The 25,261-nt window shown below is 45.5% G+C and overlaps 1 protein-coding gene across 4 annotated transcripts in view; it reads left to right on the plus strand.

The window, feature by feature from the left end:
- STXBP4 (syntaxin binding protein 4) overlaps positions 1-25,261 on the plus strand; it is a 259,435-nt gene that overhangs the window by 8,697 nt on the left and 225,477 nt on the right. For all 4 annotated transcript variants that reach the window (XM_073606628.1, XM_073606627.1, XM_073606626.1 and 1 more), the window contains exons 2-3: positions 767-814; positions 9,076-9,208. In XM_073606628.1, the coding sequence (XP_073462729.1) occupies positions 792-814; positions 9,076-9,208 (156 nt within the window). In that variant the 5' untranslated portion in view covers positions 767-791. The remainder of the gene's footprint in view (positions 1-766; positions 815-9,075; positions 9,209-25,261) is intronic.

The following is a 25,261-nucleotide window of genomic DNA, read 5'->3' on the forward strand; positions in this document are numbered from 1 at the left end:
TTTCCGAACCGAATTTGGGGCCCTGTATCTCGGGGCCACTTAGTGCTAGGAACTCCATCTTTGGAAATTTTGTGGTACCAGATCCACTGGGTTTGCACACCAAATTTGGGGTTCCTAGCACCAAGTGGCCCTGAGATACGGGGCCCCAAAGTTGGTTCGGAAAATGAAATTTTTTGCTGCAGAAAAGTGCTTGACTCGAGTATGAGTCGAGGGGGGGCACTTTCAGCACAAAAAAATATGCTGAAAAACTCGACTTATACTCGAGTATATACGGTATATACAAGGTGTTTGATGAATAGACAAGGGAAGAGGAGGGGGGCAGAAGAACAACAGGGCTGCTTCTGTGTATGGGAGCCACAGATCTTGTCCATTAACAGAATGCCTAGTGAATGACGGGAAGAGGAAAGGGAGGATAAACGACAGGATCCTTGTCCACTCACAGAACACTTTCTGCCTGTTACAAAATGCAAGGAGTTTTGTGAATGAACTGGGGGAGAGGAAAGGGATCCTTCACTGTATGAGAGCTCTTATAGGCAGCACCAAAGTATCCAGCGGGGAGAAATGAATGAACTATACAGTAAACAGGTCAGAGTTATACACCTGGCAACAGGTAACTGATTTTGATTCCAATTAATTTGTGAACATTCCAGTGGCTGGCTTTGACAAATGTCTATGTGCTTACTTTTCATTATTTCATTTTCTTTCTTTTTTTTTTTTTTTGACTGTCATTGAAACATCCTAATGTCATTTTATTTTGTTTGGTCAGGTGTGTCCTGCTGAATGACGTCATCATGGCCGACACCATTCAGATAAGGTACTGTTCACTCTGGAGGTGTTTTCTTTCCCAGTTTACTTTCTATATTCCTACTTATACCATGACTTCAACAACCCACTCTTTCTCCCTTCGTCTTTCAGGACAGCACCTGGAGAGAGCGCAGCTCCACCCACTTTCCCAGGAAACACTGCAGTCAGTTTCTTTAAAGACCGGACACTTCCACCATGGCCTCAGTTGTAGTGTTTCCTCCGCCATGGTGGAAGCGCTGCAGGGAACCAGGGGTGTGCTGCGCTTTCTCCAGGTGGTGAAAGTTAGGGCATACCGGATCGTTTTTCTTCTTTTCCAAGACAGCCCAGCATCCTCCCTGACGTGTGGGGGATTCTCCGGTGCCTCCTCCTCTTCATGCTCGGCGAGAGCCAGGCTGCGAGGGTCCCGCTCCTACAGACCGGTGGCAGGGCTGTGGAGTAGAGCGGCGTCTATTCCACGGGCCGCACGCCTTCCGGGTTCGGATGGCAAGCGCGTCATTTCCGACCGGGGGCGGGGCCTCGAGCGGCGCGACGCGGCTTCCGGTTCCGGCCGCTGGAACGCAGGAGGGGGGGGCGGTCTCCATGGCTGATTTCATTTCCGGCCCTCACAGCGGTGAGCGGCCCGGGAAAATCAAATAAAAGAGCACAAACGCCGCTGTGTGTCCTGTCAATAATGGAGGACGATCAGACGGCGGTGGCAGGAGCAGGAGCCACAACAATCAGCCAGGCTCAGGTAAGCAGGGATACTGGTCTCTGTCTTTACTCTATGGGCATTTATAATGTTTATATATTATCCCTTCCCTAAAAAAAAAAAAAAAAAAAAAGTGGGGAGCCTGCAGATCACTTGGTCCTGAGTACTAAAGGAGGGATAAGTGATTAATTATGTTTTAAGGTGGATCTGTGGGGTGATTCACCGGCTGTGGAACAGATCATAGGTGTTAAAGGGTTAACTTCCTTGGTGGTGTTTTTTTCTGTGTTCCTTATACAGCATGTAAGCTGTTGTTTGTGAAATATGGTTCAGCTATTGTCTTTTTTCCCTTGGGATATTGCAGAAGGCTAAAGAAAAGACCAAGCATGTCTCCCCTATTGTTAAAAGGAAGTGTCCCTCTTGTAAGGGGTTACTGAGGGATTCCTGGCCCAAAGTATTATGCAAATCTTGCATTACGGACATAGTTAAGGAGGAGACAGCTCCTGCTAGTCCTGCAGCTCAACAAAGCGAATTGCTAAGCTCTTTCAGGAAGGAACTGGCAGACACCTTTGAGTCCTTCAGGTCCTACCTAGATAGGCGTCCAACGGCGCATAGCAGTGTGGTGCCACATTCTCAATCCTCTGTTTCAGCATCCAGAGGGGGCAGCGACTCAGAGGAGGAGGAAAGTAACATTTTACTAAATTCGGAGGAGGAAGCAGAAGAAGTAAATGAAGCTTCTTCTCCTTCTTCTAGGTACAAGTTATCCCTTGAGGAGGTAGATGATCTACTAAGAACAATTCATACTACCCTTAACATCACAGAGGATAAGGCTCAGCTATCCCTACACGATAAGATGTTCCAAGGCCTCGGAGAGGAAAAACACAGGGTTTTTCCTGTACATAAATTCCTATCAGAGACCATTAAGAGGGAGTGGAAGGATCCAGAGAGAGCCCCCTTCTTTTCTAAATCCCTCAAGCGAAGGTTTCCGTTTGATGAGGATAGCTCGCATATTTGGAATAAAAAGCCAAGACTAGACGCAGCCTTTTCCCAGGTATCTAGGAATACTGACCTGGCCTTTGAGGACATGGGTATCCTTAAAGATACCATGGACAAAAAGGCAGACTCCCTATTAAGGAAGGCATGGGATTCTTCTTTAGCAAATTTGAAGCCTGCCATGGCCTCAACTGTGGTAGCCAGAAATCTGGAACACTGGCTGGAGCAGCTGAAAATCCACATTGAGGCAGGGACGCCTCGTAAGGATCTGCTAGATACGCTACCGGTGTTATCAAAGGCGGTAGGGTATATAGCAGATGCCTCAGCGGAGTCAATCAGGATGTCAGCCAGATCCACAGCTCTGATAAACTCAGCTCGCAGGGCGTTATGGGTCAAGACATGGACAGGGGATACTGCTTCAAAGACAAAATTATGCGGTTTACCCTTTGAAGGTGATCTAGTGTTTGGCCCTGGGCTGGAAGCTATTCTTGACAGAACAGCTGACAAAAAGAAGGCTTTCCCTATAAAGAAGAAGGTACTTCCGCAAGGCAACAAAAATTTTCGTGCTTTTCGAAAGACCCCAGATACCAAAGAGGCAGGCTACAAAAGGCCTTGGAAGTCTCAAAGAGGGAGGGGTAAGTCAGGAGTACTTTTTCGCCCCCCAACCACAAGCCCAAAAACCCAGTGACGGTCACCCAACTGTGGGAGCAAGGTTACAGACCTTCTTTTTACAGTGGAAGACTATAACAAGCAGCCAGTTTATCCTCAAGACCATCTTGGAGGGTTACAGGCTGGAATTTTCTCAACCTCCTCCTGTGCGTTTTTACATAACCCAGGCTCCCCGAGACTCAGAAAAGTCACTAGCAATGACAGCTATCCTGAAGGACTTGATGCTACAAAAGGTGATAGTGAACGTACCCCCTGGGGAATTAGAACAGGGGTGCTATTCACACATATTTCTTGTGAAGAAACCGTCGGGAAAATTCAGGCTCATCCTGAACCTGAAGATTCTAAACAAGACTATCAGGTACAAGAAGTTCAGGATGGACACAATATTCTCAGTGAAGAATCTCCTGACCCCGGGATGTTTTATGGCTTCCATAGACCTGAGAGATGCATACTTGCATGTACCAGTAGCGTCAACATCTCAGAAACACCTAAGGTTTGCGATAAAACTGGGGGAATCTACCCTTCATCTCCAGTTCAGAGCTCTCCCTTTCGGGCTGTCATCTTCTCCGAGGATTTTTACAAAAGTCCTGGCGGAGGCCTTGGCCCCACTCAGAGTAGAGGGGGTATCAGTCCTGCCCTATCTGGACGATCTACTAATTTTTGCCAAAACAAGGGACCTGTTAGTGAGAGATCTGGAAAAGACAATGAGACACCTGGTAGGTCTAGGATGGATAATCAACGAGGAGAAATCAAACTTGATTCCATCTCAGACCATACTATTCTTGGGTTACACGATAGATTCCATCCAGGAGAAAATTTTTCTCCCCGAAGGGAAGAGGGAGAAGCTTCAGGAGGCAGTGAAGAAGACGCAGACAAATATGCCAATCTCCATAAGAGCAGCTATGTCGGTCTTAGGGCTACTCACTGCGACTATTCCAGCGGTGCAGTGGGCACGTCTACATGGAAGGGAGCTCCAGCAGACAATTTTAACGAGTTGGTCCTATGGAGAGTCCCTAGAAAAATTAATAAGGATACCTGCGCGGGTTCAGAGGAAGCTTTGGTGGTGGAGAAATCACTCAAACCTGAACAGGGGTCTGCTCTGGAGTTTTCCTTTGCAGAAAAGATTAACAACAGACGCAAGTTCCTGGGGTTGGGGCGCCCACCTGGACGAGCAGATGGCTCAGGGGAGTTGGACAGACTGGGAAGCCAGAAAGTCCTCCAATTGGAGAGAGCTGAGGGCTATTCTCTTGGGTCTATGGGCCTTCGAAAGAACAGTCCGGGGCCATCATGTTCAGGTCCTATCGGACAATGCCACAGCGGTGGCCTATATATCAAGGCAGGGAGGAACAAGGAGCAGGGCTCTGCTATCCTTGGCACTCCAGATTCTAGCCTGGGCAGAAGACAGGCTAAACTCCATAACAGCGATACATCTGAAGGGAGATTTAAACCTTATGGCAGACTTTCTGAGCAGAGAAAGAGTACTGGAAGCAGAATGGAGTCTGAATGTAGAGACTTTCCAACAACTAACAGAAAGATGGGGAATGCCCCAAATAGATCTTTTCGCATCCCAAAAGAATGCAAAAGTAGAGGCCTTCTTCTCACTGAACAGGCAGGATCAGGCAGAGGGATTGGATGCATTAGCGCAGCCATGGAAATTCCAGTTGTGCTACGCCTTTCCCCCCTTTCAGATGATCCCCTTGGTCTTAAGAAAGCTACAGAAAGAGAACACGACTATGATTCTGGTGGCTCCTTTCTGGCCCAAACGGGCTTGGTTCGCAACAATACAGGGGATGGCGGTGGAACCTTATTGGGAGCTTCCGCTTCGGAAGGACCTCCTAACGCAGGGCCCCCTTCATCACCCAAATACCCAGCATCTCAGGTTGACAGGTTGGTTACTGAGGAGCAGATGTTAAAAAATAAGGGCCTTTCAGATAAACTGGTCTCTACCCTGCTGAACAGTCGTAAGGAGGTTACCAGGGCCATCTACTTCAAAACGTGGAAACGATTTAATAGCTGGTGTGCGATTAGGATACTTTCGCCACAGGAAATCGCTCCAGTGCTAGAGTTTCTCCATGAGGGAATGGAGATGGGGTTGGCAGCTAGCACCCTAAAAGTGCAGGTAGCTGCATTATCGGTTTTTCTTGAGAGGCAGTTATCAAGGGAGCCGCTTATTATTAGGTTTTTCAAGGCATTGGCCAGAGCTAGGCCAATACCTTTTAAGTTTTTTCCTAGATGGGACCTGTCTGTGGTTCTGCGGGGTCTAATCAAAGGGCCTTTTGAACCTCCAGAGGAAGCGTCAATCAGGCTATGGTCGTTAAAAATAGTCCTGTTAGTAGCAGTAACTTCAGCTAGGAGAGTAAGCGAGTTACAAGCTCTTTCCATAAGAGAACCCTTTTGTTATATTTTTCCAGACCGGGTAGTGCTAAAAACTGACCCGGGTTTCTTGCCAAAGGTGGCATCAGCATTTCATAGGGAACAAGAGATAATTCTCCCTACCTTTTGTTCTAACCCGTCCAGTGCTAAGGAGAGGTCTTTCCATTCCCTGGACGTGAGAAGGTGTTTATTACATTATATAGAGATAACGAAAGATTTTAGAAGATCAGATTCGCTCTTTGTTCTCTTCTCTGGTCCACGGAAGGGGTATAGAGCATCCAAAAGCACCATAGGTAGATGGCTCAGAATGGCCATCAGCGAAGCTTATAAAGCTTCAGGAGCAGAGCCCCCTAAGGGGGTAGTAGCCCATTCAACAAGGGCAGTAGCAACGTCCTGGGCAGAGAGGGCAGGGGCTTCCCCGGGTCGGATCTGTAAAGCGGCCACGTGGACAAGTTTCTCCACCTTCACCCGCCACTACAGGTTGGACTTGCTATCAGCAGCGGAACAGTCGTTTGGCAGGAAGGTCCTGCAGGCGGTGGTCCCACCCTAGAGTAAGTACTCTTTTATCATCTCCAGGTGCTGTCCTGAAAGACGAAGGGAGAAAACCCTAGTTAGACTTACCGGTAACGGTATTTCTACGAGTCTTTCAGGACAGCGCCGATGACCCGCCCTAAGTTTTGAGGTTGTAAGATGTGTTATTGCTGTGTTCTGCTTATCTAATTTCAGCATGGCTGGAGGTACTCTATGAACAACTGAGGCCATGGTGGAAGTGTCCGGTCTTTAAAGAAACTGACTGCAGTGTTTCCTGGGAAAGTGGGTGGAGCTGCGCTCTCTCCAGGTGCTGTCCTGAAAGACTCGTAGAAATACCGTTACCGGTAAGTCTAACTAGGGTTTTTATGTACAGTAAAACCTTGGTTTGAGAGCGTTCTGCAAGACAAGCAAATTTTTTAAAATAAATTTGACTTGATTTACAAGCGATGTCTTGATATACAAGTAGCGTCATGTCACAACTGAGTATAAAAGAGAAGAGAGGCGCCTCTTATGCCCAGTACACACGAGCGGAATTTCCGTCGGAAAAATCTTGGATATTTTTTCCCGATGGAATTCCGCTCAAGCTTGGCTTGCATACACACGGTCACACAAAAGTTCGCTGAACTTTCGACCGTCAAGAACGCGGTGACTTACAACACTACGATGAGCCGAGAAAATGAAGTTCAATGCTTCCGAGCATGCGTCGAATTGTTTCCGAGCATGCGTAGGAATTTTGCGCGTCGGAATTGCTACAGACGATCGGAATCTCAGATCGGAACTTTTTCCAAGCGAAAAAATTGAGAACATGCTCTCAGTCTTTTTTTCTGGCTGGAATTCCGCCAGCAAAAGTCAGATGGAGCATACACATGGTCGGCTTTTCGGACCAAAAGCTCTCATCGGACTTTTGCTGGCGGAATTTTCGCTTGTGTGTACGCGGCATTAGTGTAGCAATATAGTTACATTTAATGAAGGTACAACATTTAGCAACATTTTGCTACACTTAGAGGTGCCTCTCTTCTCTTTTGTACTCTGTGGCTCCTGCTGGATTTTGCTTCTAATCCCCTTGTGGAGGCTTCCATTTGTGGATGGACATTTTATGGTAACACAACCAAATCACATTGCTATAATCTTTTTATATGGACTATAAACTGAAGGACTTATGAATAAATGGTTGTGGAACAAATCATCTGAGTTTCCATTATTTCTTATGGGAAAATTTGTTTTGATATACAAGTGCTTTGGATTACAAGCATGTTTCTGGAACGAATTATGCTCGCAATCCAAGGTTTTACTGTACATACGTTCAGTAACTAAATAATCTAGGAAGTAATAAGGTTATTTTAACACCATTTGTTTTATCATCCGCACACTTAGGCCCCGTTCATGTTCTGCGATTTGGAATTGCTTTTGTGATTCCAAATCGCTGGCAATATGCATGATTGGGAGCCATTATTCTTAACCGCTTTACGACAGCCCACTACACATATACTGCGGCAGGGCGGTCGGATCACGCACCTAGTACATGATTCGACACTCTGGGTCTGGGGCGCGGACGTGCGTTGTCGGCGACCCGCTTTGGCTTTGATTAGACACAGTGTGAGCTGATCTGCGGGTGCCGCAAACTCGGTAGAGAGCCAGAACAGCAATCTGCCTATGGTGGCAGATCTCCATTCTGTCAGTAGAGAAGGCATTGATCCTGTGTTCCTCCCTCCTGACAAGTGCCCCCACAGCACGCAGCTTGCTATGGGGGGCACCCGAGCAGGCTTGTTCCCGAGCCGCTTCTCTGCGTGTCCATTAACACACAGAGCCACGGTTCAACCCCGCCCCCTTTTTCTCTCCTCATTGGCTCGCGGGATGAGCCAATGAGGAGGGAGAGTTCCCGGAGAGCCAAGGCTCTCGTGCACATCACTGGATCAAGATGGGGCTCAGGTAAGTATTGGTGGGGGGAAGAGATCTGCTGCACACAGAAGGTTTTTTACCTTCATGCATTGAATACATGCCCATACATGGTCTCTGCTGAACCAGCTGAGATTTAAACCATCTATGGCCAGCTTTACTCTATCCAAAATAAAAACAAGTTTGGTCTTTTGTTCTAGATTAATGCAGAGAAGTTACAGAAGACCAGAAGCAACAGAGTGTGAAAGATAGAAGATAAGTCTAACTATATAACTATTCTTAAAAAGACCTCCTACCTATCCTGCTTACCCTGTATAAAAAGATCTGTGTACTTACCTATTTTCTATCCAGTAGTCATGTGATCCTGCAGCTCCAGTTCCCCTGTGTAAGGGAGCGCTCAACAACGGCTGTGACGTCACCCATAGGCTCCCATGGCTCGGGTTGTTGCTGGAGTTCCTTCCCCTTCCCTGCAGCAGCTGCTCATTGACACAGGGAAGCCAGAGCTGCAGGCTCATGTGATTGGACCAGAGTGGATTAAAAATAAGTAAGTACTCGGATCTTTTTCATACAGAGTAAGCAGGTTAGGTAGGAGCATACTAGCTCATTATGAAATACTTACCTTAGAACGAGGCGTCTGTATGTCACCTGGTCCACACCGAGGTAGCTGACATGTTGCCTCGGCGTGTCTTCCGGATATCGCAGCTCCAGCGCTGTGTCCGGCAAGGTCCGGTGTCTGCCGGGCTTTCAGCCAAGAATCCCCTGTGCGCATGCGCTGCTGCAGTCAGCGGCTCATTGCAAGGGAAATATCTTCTAAACCGTACAGGTTTAGGAGATATTTTTTTTACCTACAGGTAAGCCTTATTATAGGCTTACCTGTAGGTAAAAGTTAAAAATTTGACTATACAACATGACCACTGTATAGGGGAAGAATTTCAGTCACTTTGGGAAGACTTCCTGTTGTGTCACTAGGAGAGGAACTGAAGGGATATTACCCCAACAAGGCATAGATGGTAGAAAAAAAAGACTGGCAACATTAAAACATAAAAAAGAGTTTTTGCCATACATTCACTTTTACTATGTCACTTCTTTGTGTAATGTGACCTCCTGTGGTTTCTTGTTTCCAGCGAGGCGTCAGTCCAGACAATCACTATTCCAAAAGAAACCAGCCTAGGCCTCAGCCTGACTGGAGGGAACAGCAGAACTGAGGGGCCATTAATCCACATTAAGGACATAATCCCTGGTGGAGACTGTCACAAGGTAAGAATCGTGTCCTTTTTACTTCCAAATAGTTGAAATATACTGTATATGTGTGATCTGTTTTATTCTGTTTAGCTAGTCTTGTGATCCAAGCACTTTTGCTAGATAGCACAGCCAGATCCAGTTCTTCCTGTGACCTGTATCTTACTATAGTACAATTGAGCCTGTTCTAGGACACCCCTCCACCCATCCTATAATTGGTCAATGAGGCGGCAACAGCATGCTGATGAGGTCATCCCTATGCTCTGCATTTCTGTAGCCAAGTCCCCTGTAATCAGTGCTGCCTTTCCCTCTATAATGTAAGTGCTGCTTTGTAGTGGACTACAGGAGACCCAAGTGTGCCAGTTTGATTTAACAGTTTGCCACCCGCCCATAGTACACATACTGCGGCAGGGAGGCACGGGCGGGCAGGCAGGCAGGATCACTTACATGTGCGTCTTGCCTTTTCTGGGTTGGGTGCACACAGCACACTGCTTCCACGACTTGTGGCTCCCAGTACCCTGCCACTTTCATTGATAACAGCTTTCTTTCCTATAGTGATGCTGTGATTGACTCACAGCTATCACATGGTACCTGGGCCAGTCACAGCACCCTGTACCATGTGATAGCTGTGGGCCAGTCACAGCACACAATAGTAAATCACAACTTTTATAAATGTAAGGTCATCAGTACATCAGGATTGATCGATTTTCAAATATATACCATACTTTGTAGATGCTATACCTTTCACACAAACCAATTAATATACACTTATTTGATTATTTTTTTTACCAAAGACATGTAACAGAATACGTTTTGGCCTAATTTATGAATACATTTAATTTTATTGGCTATGTTTTATAACGGAAAGTAGAAAATATGTTTTTTTTCAAAAGTTTTGGGTCATATAGCAAAAAATAAAAACACAGAAGAGATCAAATACCACCAAAAGAAAGCTCTAATTGTGTGAATAAAAGTATATAGATTTAATTTGTGCACAGTGTTGTATAACCGAGCAATTGCCAGTTAAAATAGCTGTGACGGAACCGTCCAGCACCCCGCTTGGGTGCTTCCCTCAAGATATAGCTTACTCCAGTCTGGAACAAGGAGCTGAATATTATAGTGGCATATTGCACCCAAGATATTAGATGGGACTAGCTCAGATGCAAAACTGGAACTGGCCTGTTTATTGGAAACTCACACAGATCACATTTTCGTATGCAAAGGACACTGTATACAGGAATATAATTAACATAAGCTAAGTCACTTAAACCAGCCTAGGTGACTCAATCTCCACCCAGACAATGTTGGGATTAATTAGACAGACAGAAACAATAGGTGACCCAATTAACAATAGGAGAGACAAGCTTAGCAGAAAAGACATAACACCTTAATAAACAGACAATAGCAAGAGACAGACTGTCCAGCTCCTACATTGGAGTGCATGGGACAGAGACCAGTGTGACCAGCTCTTTCAATATATATATATATATATATATATATATATATATATATATATATTCCCAAATCAAAACACACCAGAAATAGTCTACAGGGCAAATCCAAGAAAACAGTCCCTCAAAAATTTAACCGAGAAATATCAAATAACAGGGTGAATGTGGGCAGAAAGGGTCCCTGCAGCCAGTGTCCGTGACAGTAGCACAGTGCTGAATAGCAAAAAATGCCCTGGTCTTGAAGGGGGTAAAACCTTCCAGAGGGCAAATGGTTAAAATGTTGTGTGTATTTTTTTTTTTTTTTCAAAGATGTTTTCAGTCAATCCAAAACCAAATGGTGCAGTTCAGGTTTGTGTAACACAGAAGAGAGTTGGAAACTAGAGACAGTAGTCACTCTTTTGGCTCTATAATAGAGCTGTGTTATGCTGATCCCTGGTAGAAAGACGAGTGATGATCAGGGTCTCCAGAATTACTAGCATGACATAGAGACTTGTGTCCCATTCCTGCAGCAAAATCAAGTCGGGCGGAGATCTGCTCAGCCATTCATAGGAAGCTTTGCATTTTTAAAATTAGTAAAAGGCTTGTTGTTCTGGCTGAGGTGGATGGTGGGGGTTGATGACATCACAATCTCCATTTCAGCCATCAGAGGAATCCTTGTATTCACTTGCGGGACTATACCGCTATACTATACCATACCGCTGCTGGGACATGTATGCTGTACTCTATGTAGCTCACCCTACACACCGTTTATACATTGCTTCCATCGGGCACCTCTGTTAGTGAAGTTAATCGTTTGTTTGGGCTAGCTTTGCCCAAAGGAATTATTTAAAAGTATAGTAAACTTGGAGTTTGGCTTTAAAGTGGCTGTAAACCGTGGCTAGTAAAAAAAAAAAAAAGCCTATAAGCAATTGTATAGTGTGCTAGTATGCATCATCTACTATACTATATACTATCACATTATGGAATACTTGCCTTAGAACGAAGCCCTCCCGCGGTGCCCGGTCACCGCTGAGAGGACTGACGTCTTTACCCGGTCTTTCTTCCATGTTCATGCTCTCCGGCTGTGTGATTGGCCGAAGCAGTGATGACCTCACAGTGCATGTCCTTGGGAGCCCTCGGTTCCAGTACAAAGCTCTGAAGTTCCAGCAAGGTATGCTGGTGACAGGCAACATGGCAAGTGACATGCTGCATCTGGTGGCAGGTGATGGTGACAAGTGACATGCTCAGGGCTCCCACTGATTCTGCATTATTGTGAGTTGAACTATTTCAACTCCCCTCAGGCCTTGACATAATTTTCTTCCACGCAGCTGGACCCCAGTGCCACGAAGTTTGGGGACTGCTGCCCAATAGGACACATGTAGTACTTTGTTGCATGCTTCTATGTGCTTTCTAACCCTAGTTAGAGATCCCAATCTTCTTTGCAGTACCTCTCAAGCTCCATCATGTTGGATTGGGAGCCTCGGTGCACATCCATTTTTTTTAGATCTCTCCAGAGATGTTCAAGCGGGTTCAAGTCTGGGTTCTGGATGGGGCACTCAAGGACATTCACAGTGTTATAGCCATCCCTTTGTTATCTTGGTTGTGTGCTTAGGGTTGTTGTCCTGTTGGAAGATGAACCTTTACCCCAGTCTGAGGGTTAGTGCGCTCTAGAACAGGTTTTCATCAAGGATGTCTCTGTACATTGCTGTATTCATCTTTCCCTCAATCCTGACTAGTCTCCCAGTTCCTGCCGCTGAAAAACATCCCCAAAGCATGATGCTGGCATCACCATGCTTCACTGTAGGGACGGTATTGGCCAGGTAATGAGCGGTGCCTGGTTTCCTTCAGACATGACACTTGCCATTCAGGCCAAAGAATTCAATCTTTGTTTTATCAGACCAGAGATTTTTGTCTCTCAAAGTCTGAAAGTCCTTCAGGTGCCTTTTGGCAAACTCCAGGCAGGCTGTCATGTGCCTTTTTACTGAGGAGTGGCTTCCGTCTGATTGGTGGAGTGCCTCAGAGATGGTTGTTATTCTGGAAGATTCTTCTCTCTCCACAGAGAAACGCTGGAGCTCTGCAAGAGTGACCATCGGGTCCTTGGTCACCTCCCTGATTGAAGCCCTTCTCCCCCGATTGCTCAGTTTGGCCGGGCGGCCCGCTCTAGGAAGAGTCCTGGTGGTTCCAAACTTCTTCCATTTACAGATTATGGAGGTCCCCTTGATAATTGGGACCTTCAATGCTGCAGAAATCTTTCTGTATCCTTCCCCCAGATCTGTGCCTCCATACAATCCTGTCTCGGAGGTCTACAGACAATTCTTTGGACTTCATGGCTTGGTTTGTGCTCTAATATGCACTGTTACCTGTGGGTCCTTATATAGACAGGTGAGTGTCTTTCCAAATCATGTCCAATCCACTGAATTTACCACAGGTGGACTCCAATCAAGTTGTAGAAACATCTCCAGGATGATCACTGGAAATGGGAGCTCAATTTTGAGTGTCATGGCAAAGGCTGTGAATACTAATGCCCCGTACACACGGTCGGACTTTGTTCGGACATTCCGACAACAAAATCCTAGGATTTTTTCCGACGGATGTTGGCTCAAACTTGTCTTGCATACACACGGTCACACAGTTGTCGGAAAATCCGATCGTTCTAAACGCGGTGACGTAAAACACGTACGTCGGGACTATAAACGGGGCAGTGTCCAATAGCTTTCATCTCTTTATTTATTCTGAGCATGTGTGGCACTTTGTCCGTCTGATCTGTGTACACACGATCGGAATTTCCGATAACGGATTTTGTTGTCGGAAAATTTTATATCCTGCTCTCAAACTTTGTGTGTCGGAAAATCTGATGGAAAATGTGTGATGGAGCCTACACACGGTCGGAATTTCCGACAACAAGGTCCTATCACACATTTTCCGTCAGAAAATCCGACCGTGTGTATGGGGCATTACCCTGTTTCCCCGAAAATAAGACCTAGCGTGATTGTCGGTGATGGCTGCAATATAAGCCCTACCCCTCAAATAAGCCCCAGTTAAAGTCCTTGTAGGTCTTATTTTCAGGGGGAAACAGGGTATGTACATGTGATTTTTTTTCATTTTTTATTTTTAATAAATTTGCAAAGATTTCAAACAAACTTTTTTTAAGTTATTATGGGGTATCGTTTGTAGAATTTTGAGGAAAATGATGAATTTAATCCATTTTGGAATAGGTCTGTAACATAACAAAATGTGGAAAAAGTGAAGCACTGTGAATACTTTCTGGATGCACTGTATTTTATCTGTGTTTTATTGAGAGAGCTAAGTGAATTTACATTTAAATCGTGACTTGCATAACAGATCTTTATTTTAAAGCCTGGTACACACCATCAGTCAGCTCCAGTCAAAGCCCCTGAACTAACGATCCGACTTTAGTACAGCGATCTCCCGCCGCTGAGCTGTTGTGTTCTGGCAGGGGGACGTCCCCCCGCCAGAACATTTCGGTCTCTGCCATTGTCTAAGAGCGCTGATCGGGAGCCGGTCGGCTGCTGGTTTTCCAGCATACGCATCCGACAAAAGCCGGGCGGACAGCTGGCTTCCATCGGTTCGGCTGCCATGCACACGGGTCAGATGTTGGCCGGTTTTTATTAAACCGCCCGATGTCGCCCCAACATTCGGCCTGTGTGTAGGAGGCTTCAGGGTTAGATCTGGGAAGGTGTTTGGTGCTGACTGTGGTTTGGTTCCTCCTCACTTCCTATCCCAGTGACGGGTGTAACTGAAGTGAATGGAACAGCGGCTGTACAATATAATCTATCTTTACAAAATCATAGATGTAATTGTGTCCTTCTAGGGATCACAGCTATTCAAATACCTTGGAATGGTTCTTTTTACTGAAAGCACCTTAAAATCTTTGTTGATCTAGAGCTTAGAACACAATCGGGGCCTTCTAATACCATGGAGATAAATGAACTCCTCTTTGTGAATCATCTGCAAGCCACATTCAGTATTGCAATAGAATCTAATTTAGTTAGTTTAACTCAAGGACAGAAATGAGAGCATTAACTACAACTAGCTCAAAGGGGCTTTATATACCTAACAAAAGCATGTTTTCTTTGAACGGCCTTTGCTAACTGCGTGATTATTAAAGCCTAGTTGAACTCTCAGTTTAAATTGGCTAAGTACACTTCTTTTGTTTATAGAAATTAAAAGGTGTTCAATGTCTTACTCATAGGTGTGCATAGCCTATTGTGATAGGGTGTGCACCCCAAGGCTCATACACATATGCCTGTGTGGGCATGTGTATATATACTGACAGTGTCAGTAGAGCAATGGACAGTGTCAATAGGGCAGAGATTGGTGTCGGTTTTTTTTATTATTGTTATTTTATTTTTTATTATTTTTTTACAATTTTATGTTCTTTACAGATTTTTTTACAAGCCCTGTTAGGGGGCTTTGGTGAAATATCAGGGGTCCACACAAGGGAAGTTGGCACCATACAGTGTGATTAGGGTGTACCTAGGCACACCTGGCACACCCTGTGCGCATGCCTATGGTCTTACTTGTTGTTTTTCTTTCTAACACAGCCTGTCAACTGCCAGCTGCTGCAGAGTGTCTCTGTCACGAGGGCCACGTACCTGAGGTGAGACTGAAGTAGTGGGGAGGCCTCCCTTGCACCTCGGGTCCTTGAAGCCTCTGGCGATGGAGACAGAGACTTGGTGGACACCGAGTGGCACGGGTGCGGAGCACCGTGCAAGCCTTAGTCCGATATCCAAGCTGATGTCCAGTCCAGTTTGGCATCGAAGTATAAAAGGGTTAATCAGAAGAAGAATGGTCGAGATCCAAGCCGGGGTCGGTTCCAATCTGGCAGCTGAGTACAAAAGGGGCAAAGAAGTAGAATGGTCAAGGTACAAATCCGAGGTCAATGGCAAGCAGCAAAGAGTAGTCAAGTAGGTTTCCAGGTCACAACAAGTTCAGACAGATCACACACTAGCACAGGAACAAGGGGGGACTGAAGATAATCCAGCAATTTGGCAGTGTCTGGGCTAGGCTTATATAGGAAAGTTTGAGGTCACTTTCTGTGCGCCTCCTGGGCATTTTCCCGCCTTTTTCCATCAGGTTGAGGTCACTTCCTGTGCGCCTCCTGGGCATTTTCCCGCCTTTTTCCATCAGGTTGAGGTCACTTCCTGTGCGCCTCCTGGGCATTTTCCTGCCTTTGTCCATCAGGTCTTCTGCACAGGTGTGGGTTGGAGCAGCAGTGAGGCATCTTTGGCGCATGCTCAGTTGGCACAGATTTCTTCTTGCTGCAACGCGCCATTGGTGCGTAGTAAGCCCTGGACTTTTACAGTCTCCCTTGCTCTCCACAGCGAAGCAGTGGCGTCTTTGCAGTGGTCTGACATGCGCCCCTACTAAGTCAGACCTACAGCTTTGCAATGGTCATATTCCCTTATAATTGGAGAACTTAGGCTCCGAGTCATGGGGGGGGGGGTTATTGGATCTCTATAGAGAAATCACTGCTTCTACAAAAAGAAGAAGGGTCCTGCTATTTTTCTGCTCAGGCTGTGGCTACTTTAGAAGAGACAACTGTAGACCTTGGGTACTTTTTTATTTTTAAGCACCTGGAATGTATTTATAGCTGGTTTAAACAGAATTGGGCTTCAAGGCCCCCTTCAGGCGGGCATTCTGTTCAGGGTTTGCTGTCAGTTTTTCAGAGCGAACTGGAGGGTCCATCCATTCCTATGGACAGGTGGGTGTAAACAGACTTGTGTCCGTTTTTACACCAGCCTACCTCTGGGTCCCATCAGGCCTACTCGGAGTTAGTCAGGTGTAAACGGACAGCGGAGTCCGTTTTATTCCCAGCTGCCCAATGAGCAAAGCGGGCTGTTTTCATGTTCGCTCTACAGAAGCTGTGTGGACATCCACCCACTGTCAGAAACCATGAAATCAGGCCGAGACAGAAGTACAGTTAAATCACACTTGTTTAACCACTTCAGTACCAGGCACTTAGACACCTTCCCGCCCAGGCCAATTTTCAGCTTTCAGCGCTGTCGCAATTTGAATGACAATTGCGCGGTCATGCTACACTGTACCCAAACAAATTTTTTATCATTTTGTTCCCACAAATTGAGCTTTCTTTTGGTGGTATTTGATCACCTCTGCCTTTTTTATTTTTTGTCCAACAAATAAAAAAAAGACCGAAAATTTTGAAAAAAAACAAGTTTTTCTTTGTTTCTGTTAAAATTTTTTGTAAAGAAGTACGTCTTCTTCTTCAATGACGGGCACTGATATGGCTGCACTGACTGGCACTGATACGGCGGCACTGATGGGCACCGATGAGGGGGCACTGATGATGGGCACTGATAGGCGGCACTGATGGGCACTGATAGGTGGCACTGGTATGCGGCACTGATGGGCACTCATAGGCGGCACTGATGGGCACTCGTAGGTGGCATTGATGGGCACTCGGTGGCATTGATGGGTACTTATGGGTGGCACTGATAGTTGGCACTGATAGGTGGGCACGGATGGGCACTGAAAGGTGGCACCGATGGACACTGATGGGTGGCACTGATGACACTGATTGTTTGCACTGATGCCCCTAAGGGTGGCATTGCTGGGCATCACTGCAACATAATGGTGCCAATCTGTGCCCATTTGTGGGCACTGATTGGCACAGTTTGGGCACTGACTGGGCACATGTGGATGGCCATGGGGTACATACCTGGCCATCCAGTGCCCCTTCCCTGGTGGTCCTAGTGGCGATCCCTGGTGGTCCAGTGTGGTGATCTGAGGGGGGCTGCACTGATAAACAATCAGCACAGGCCCCCCCCCTGCCATGAGAGCCGCCGATCGGCTCTCCTCTACTGTCCTCTACTGTCAGACGCGAATGAGGAAGAGCCGATCAATGGCTCTTCCTATTGACATCGTGATCAGCCGTGATTGGACACGGCTGATCACGTGGTAAAGAGCCTCCGCCGGAGGCTCTTTACCGAGATCAGTGTAGCGGTGTGTCAGACTGACACACTGATCCACCGATCGCCGCGATGCGCGCCCCCACGGGCGCGCGGCGGCATGTTATCCTGCTGGACGTCATATGACATCCAGTCAGGATAACTGAACCACCGCCCGGCCGTCATCTGCTATGGGCCGGGCGGGAAGTGGTTAATAATAAAAGTAAAATAATAAAAGTAAAAAGAACAAACTTAGTCAAAACATAGCCAAAGTTCAGTAACCGGAACGGATAGTCAGCCAAGCCAGAAGTCAGGGATCAATGTAGTGGAACAGCAAACAGGATCTGGAGCCAGAAGGGATGTCAGCAAAGCAAGTCTTGATTGGGATCGCAGGAGTTTCTGTGATGTGACCAAGGCGAAGGCAGAGCTCCACTGGACTGGACGGTTTAAGTAGGCAGGACTGTGGAGCAGGATATCATCAACAGGTGAGTAACTGTGGAGAGGTAGGAGCTGGCAATTAGCGGACAGGTGAGCGGTCAGCACTGAGAAGGAAGGGCTGAGCCCAGCCCTGACACCAACACTGCTCCGATCAGCAGGGAGTCCGCTTACAGATTGTTAAATATAATAATATTCTTTCGATATTCTGTAAACTTATATTGATGAGAAAAGTCCCGAAATAGAGAGTTTGTTTACATAAAAAACGGATTTGATAATAAAATAGCATAGGATTACAAGAACGATATTAAAATACAAAATGTGAACATATCAATAATGTATTTATATTCTTGAGATGAAGATTGTGTATCTAATCAGATGTGTGTCTGTGTAAGAAGCTGATAGCTTCCCCCCATGTCTGCTAGTCTGCCTTTCAAACCCTATATTCATAGCTTCTCCACAATTCTGACCCCCTCCTTGGTTTTTGTCTTATAGTCCTACAAACTCTAGTGACCAATACATTGAACCAGTGTGGATTTGATTTAAATCACTAGTAAAAAGGCTCGTCTTAAACTCGATTCATAATTTTTAAAGAGCCACTGTCATCTCTGTCCCGCAGCGGCTCCTCCGCTGACCCGCTGTTGACTCACCGACAGTCCCAGTCACTTTAATGGGACGGCTGGTGATGCGGCAGTGACACAACAAGGTGAGGGACGTGGCGGCAGCAGGTGAGTGGGTGCCCGCTAACAGGCACTGCCATGATGGATCTGAAATGACAGGTGCTCTTTAAATGTAAGGACTCATTCTTGCTGATAGTTAAAATCTCTAATATTTGCATACAAAATTAAGGTTTGCTATTTAGAATAATAAGCTGTCAGGTTAGTAAAACAGCGATATCAGAACCGATTCAATCATACAGTTTGTAGTGTACATAGATTTGCAAAACAATGGGATAAAGGAATATTCCTGAACTGGTTTATCTCATGGTTACTGTGAAATTGTGTGAATGTATCAATGCAGTGCATGTTATCTCCGCTTGCAGAGCTTGGATTCATTGAATGAGTTTACAAAAAAATTTAAATATTGCAGAATATACAGCCTCATGCTCCATAACTAAGCTCCATTTCATGCTGAATAAACTAAATTAGTAATGTATCTTAAATAGTAAACTATCTTTAGATAGATTTTTACTCCAAAAGCATTTTATTGAAATAAATTTAATAAATATCAAAAAAATCCATTTGGATTAAAAAAATCTTATTTAGATTTTTTTTTTTTTTAAATCATTGATTTTTATCCACCCTGAATTGAATAAACTTCAGTAAATGCGGGCTTCAATTTAAATCACCTCCTCCTTTCATGTAATGTGGGGATTGACTAGAAGCTAAACTCAGTCTCTATGCATTGGCATTCCGGGGGGGGGTGGGGGGGGGGCAGGAAAGCCTAATTACTACCACGTTAGCTTTTTAAAGAGAAGCACAGACTGTAAAATCTTATTTATTACTTTTCTAAATCTAGAAGAGATAAATATATACGACTCAATTATAATAATAAAGATCTAACCCATTCATACATATTAGTAATGTTAATTGATAATTATTAGATCTTAGATTAGGAAAGGCTTCTAACACAGATCCCCTGTTGATTGCAGTGTAAAAGGGGCCTAATGCTCAGTACACACGGGGAGTTCTTTTTCGTTCAACCCAGTGGGCTGAACGAAAGAAAACTGACAGATCGCTGTACTAACACAGGCAATATTAGTACAGTGATCTCCCAGCTGTGCTGCTATGTTCTGACAGGGGGACAGACCCCCCCCCCCCGGCCAAAACAGAACACACTGATCAGCGCTCAGAGCCATTGGCTACAAGTCTGCCCTAGAATAAAAATGTAGCAATAATTCATCCCCTAAAATTATTTGATTCAAAGTATAACTAAAGGCAAAAGTTCTTTTATTTTTTAATAGCGTTGGACAAAGCGGTGAAAGATTCGAATACCCATCAGATTTTATTGCTGTCTGTGCCCATGTTAAGAAGATTCCCCCTCTCTATTTGTCCTGTTTACCATTATCATTGAAAGTGAAATTTTGGGTTGTCCCCAGAAAAGTAATAGAGGGGAAATCTTCCAATGGGGACACTAGTTTTAATGACCTGGGGGTCCCTAAGGAATTCCCTTAATTTGCCGGGATTTCCTTTCACTTCCTGTTTTTGCTGTGGGACAGGAAGTGAAGGGAAATCTCAGTGGGACGCAGATGGCGATGACCGGGGTTATAACCCTCCCTTGCTCTAGCCAAAATGAGGAAAAAAAAGTTTTGCCTACAATTCTATTTTAACCATTTCAATACCGGGCGCTTTCACCCCCTTCCTGCCCAGGCCAATTTTCAGCTTTCAGCGCTCTCACTTTGAATGACAATTTGCGCGGTCATGCAACACTGTACCCAAATAAAATTTTTATGATTTTTTTTTTTTTTTTTAAAACAGAGCTTTCTTTTGGTGGTATTTAACCACTTCTGCCCCAGAAGGATTTACCCCCTTCCTGACCACAGCACTTTTTGCGATTTGGCACTGCGTCGCTTTAACTGACAATTGCGCGGTCGTGCGACGTTACACCAAAACAAAATTGACGTTCTTTTTTTTCCCCAGAAATAGAGCTTTCTTTTGGTGGTAATTTGATCAACTATATGGTTTTTATTTTTAGCGCTATAAACAAAAAAGGAGCAACAATTTTGAAAAAATAATATTTTTTTACTTTTTGCTATAATTAATATCCCAAAAAAATATATAACAAAAACCCAAATTTTTTTCCTCAGTTTAGGCCGATACGTATTCTTCTACATATTTTTGGTAAAAAAATCGCAATAAGCGTATATTGATTAGTTTGCGCATTAGTTATAGCGTCTACAAAATAGGAGATAGATTTATGGCATTTTTATTATTAATTTTTTTATTAGTAATGGTGTCGATCTGCGATTTTTATCGCGACTGCGACATTGTGGCGAATGCATCGGACAATTTTGACACTATTTTGGGACCATTGTCATTTATAAAGCGATTAGTGCTATAAAAATGCACTGATTACTGTGTAAATGACACTGGCAGGGAAGGGGTTTAACACTAGGGGGCGATCAAGGGGTTAAGTGTGTTCTAGGGAGTGATTCTAACAGTAGGGGTGATGTGCTCACTACACCATGACAGAGATCATTGCTTCTGATGACCGGGAGCAGTAGATCCCTGTCATGTTGCTAGGCAGAACAGGGAAATGCCTTGTTTAAATAAGCATCTCCCCTTTCTGCTGCTCAGTGACACGATCGCGGGACACCAGCAGACATCGAGTCCATGGGCACGGTCACGCAGTACGCAGTGGGCGTGCGCGCATGCCCACTAGCCCGCAAATTAAAGGGGACGTACAGGTACGCCCATTTGCCCACTGCTGCCATTGTACCAACGTATATCAGCATGCGGTGGTTGGCAAGTGGTTGCGTTTTTTTTTTTTGCTAAAAAACAAAGACAGAAAATGTTGAAGGAAAAAAAGTTTTTCTTAGTTCCTTAAAAAATTTTGTAAATACCGTATTTATCGGCGTATAACACGCACCTTCACTTTAAGAGGGAAGTTTCAGGAAAAAAACATATTTTTAAAATAAATAACTTTGAAGCAACATAAGGGTCAATGCCCATCAATGCAGCTTTATCAGTGCCCATCTGCAGCCTCACCATCTATCAATGTAGCCTGATAAATGCCCATCTGCAGCCTCACCATCTCCCATCAATGCAGCCTTATCAGTGCCCATCTGCAGCCTCACCATCTCCCATCAATGTGGCCTGATAAATACCCATCTGCAGCCTCACCATCTCCCATCAATGTGGCCTGATAAATACCCATCTGCAGCCTCACCATCTCCCATCAATGCAGCCTGATCAGTGCTGGAAATCACAGAGCCATCATCTCCTGTTTACTCGGCTCTCGCAGTCACACACAGCCCCGCCTCCTCCACCGGCATTGGACCAGCTCCTATGATAGACAGAACACTGGTCCAATGCTGGTGGCGGAGGCGGGACTGTGTGTAACTGCTGGGTGAGAACCAAGTAAACCGGAGATGATGGCTCAGGTGAATTCCGGCGGTGCTCGCCCCCCCCCCCCCTCCCCTCCGAAGTAACGTATCGATGTATAACACGCACCTGTGATTTGCCCCCTATTTTCAGGGGGAAAAAGTGCATGTTCTATGCCGATAAATACGGTAAGTAATTTTTCTCATTCAGTGATATGTACTGATGAGGTGTCTCTGATGAGAGGGCACTGATAAGCAGCACTGACTGGCATCACGGATGGGCATTGTTGGGGCTGCACTTATAATCAGGGGCACTAATAATCAGTGCCCTGATTATCTGTACAGGTCTTCCCTTTGAGGGGATGCCACTGATCGACTCTCCTCATACGCTGTCAGTGTGAGGAGAGGAAAGCCGAGCGTTTCTTTGTTTACATGTGATCAGCTGTGATTGGACACAGCTGAACAAATGGGCAAAGAGCCGCGTCATCTGCTCTTTACCAAAATCAGGCTTTTGGGATGCTCCGTGTCCCAGGGACACAGCGTCCTGCCGATCGCCGCACTGCACATCCTAGAACAAGAAGGCACCCCGTCCGCCGTCATTTGTCTATATGGTGGGTGGTTAATTCTGTGTCGCTTGCTGACAATAGGAAAGTCTACACAGCAGTTTTGTTTCTCACCACTAGAGGTCACCATTAGCCCATTATTGTTCGGAACCCATATAGGATTATACAGAGCAAGAATCAGTTTGCAGATTAATTGATTCATAACGAATACTTGGTTTTCATTTCTGATAACATGTGAAATGTGAATAGTACAGCACTGACATTATAAAATAGAAAATGTTCTATTGGGTAGCAAATAAACAAGGCTCTTATTCCTCATTTTTCCATAATGCATGGAGCCATTTATATCATTCTCTTATGCCCCAAGACAAGCTGGGTGTAGAACTGTCAGTATAGAGAATCCACTTTAAGTTAACTCTGTAAATCCAGCCCAAAAAGTTGTGGCTGGGCGTACACTTTAAAGGATTTATCCAGGAAACCCAGACCTCTAGATGGGGAAGTGAGTGTAACATGAAGTAGGTTATACTTCTCCTTCATACTCCCACTTTAGAAATGGGCATCTTTGCCGGTTCTGACCCATCAGCGGCTCTGCTCTCTGTATGCTCTGGAAGGAGCAGACTGTGTGTGTTTTCCAGTATGAGGTCCAGCAGCTGATAGAGAAGTAAATGTCAGACCTGAGAAGGCCTTTCCGTTCTGATCCTGAACTCCAGATTTGTCCTCAGTCAAGTAAAGCCAAACAAGAGAAAAATATAGATGTTTTGGTAGTGAACCTCCACACTTATAACAATGCACATTTATGGTTTGGCTTCAAAAGTGGAAGTTCCACCACCTTCCGCTGCCACATTTAGCACTTTCTGGGGGAGAGCGGGTACCTGGTTTTGATAGGTACTCCCTCCCATTTCCAGGTAAGAACGCCGCGGCGATCTCCGAGCATTTCTAGTCCCTCCTTCTTCCTCCTGGGACACACACCGGTCCCAGAAGACAGCGGGACCATTCAGAAAGTGCAGCCTGTGAAGCCTGAAGGTTTCACTACCAGTTTCCCTTACTTGCTACTTGCAATGAGGGCGCCTGCACCCAAAGACGATTGGGTGCCGACATTGCGGAATCTCTGAACAGGTGAGTGTCCTTTATATTAAAAGTCAGAAGCAGCGGCAGTGTTTGTAGCCGCTGACTTTTATTTATTTTTTTTTCCGGACTGGAGCTCCTCTTTGAAAAGGTTGTAACCATAAAAAAAACAAAATCATGTTCCTTTTAAAGCATGATAAACAGCATAGTGTTTGTGCTGTGTAATTTGTCCCTTTCTATGCTGTAATATACTAGATTGATCCTGCCTGTTCTTGTGTCCCCTGTGTGAAATGACCTCGGTAATCAAGGCTTCGGATGCATGATACCGCGGTCTGTTTACATGCCTCCGTCATCCCGCTATGTTAGAATCTCCCCTCTCTCTCTCTCCCTCCCTGCCTTTCAATTCCTAGTGTGAGCTTAAAGCCCCTCCCCCTCCTGCCGCTATTTTGTGTGTAGTCAGTGAGTACTATTACTGACAGCTATACCTACACCTATAACAAGGTATAATACATAGTGTCTATGTTTTTTTCAAAATGATGCTGCTAACTACCTTATTTTAGAAATCTGCTGTGTGGTTACGTGACCTCTCCGATCTAAGAACTACAGCGGGAGGGGCTGAGCGGACAGCACAGCGGTCGTGTGACCTCCTGCTGTAGTCCTTAAATCAGGGGAGGAGAGCAGCGGGAGGTCACATGACCACACAACGGTGCTCTGAAATAGGGTATTTAGCAGCATAATAATAAAAAAAAAACATTGACACTGTGTGTTACACCTTGTTATAACAGAGGGGCTGGTAGTAATGGTACTTGCTGACTTTACAACCACTTTATAACCAAAATTGTGAGCAGGAAGGTATTTTATTACAGAAGTGATATAATATGTCTGCAATAAAGGCTTCGTACTTTCCTTCTCCGCTATGCGGAATCCGCTTGCTCAGCGGTGGATCTCTTCCTGGTTCCCTTCTGACCAGGCGGATGACAGGTCCGTGTCCGCTCCGCTGTGCAGAGCAGACACGGGCACAGTCCCGCTCTCCTCTATGGGGCAATCTGATGGAAATGGACCTTCTGTCCGTTTCCATCCAATGCCATCAGATCTGTCATCCGTCTGTATTTGGCGGACAGGATCAGATTGGATGGCGGCGGGTGTCAGTGGGCTTGTGCCCGCTGACATCTGCCACTCCATAGAGGACAATGCAGGGTCTGATTATATCCGCCTGAAAAACTGGCAGACAGACCTGATCGGAGAGCCCATATGAAAAGGGCCTTACTCTGTACACTAAGCTGCGCATGCACATCTCCGTGTACAGTACTGGTATCTGATGCCTTTACAGAGAAGGGGTCCAAATACCTTTTTATTCTTATATATTTGCGCATGTGGCATCTGTGGTTGACACCTCCTCCATCTCATACTATAATCTTTAGCATCTGCCAGGTGATGAGATGAATTACCTCCAGTGTGTCATCTCAATCAAGAAAGCCCAAGACCTTGCACCTGGAAAAAGCACAATTGATTTAAACCAGTGGTCTCCAAATTGCAGCGCGCTGGCCAGATGTGGCCCTTTGCTTTCCTTTATCTGACCCTTGGGGCACCATGCCTTCCGCTGACAC

This window comes from Aquarana catesbeiana, linkage group LG12 (assembly GCF_042186555.1).
Source record: "Aquarana catesbeiana isolate 2022-GZ linkage group LG12, ASM4218655v1, whole genome shotgun sequence".
In the NCBI taxonomy this organism is placed as follows: domain Eukaryota; kingdom Metazoa; phylum Chordata; class Amphibia; order Anura; family Ranidae; genus Aquarana; species Aquarana catesbeiana.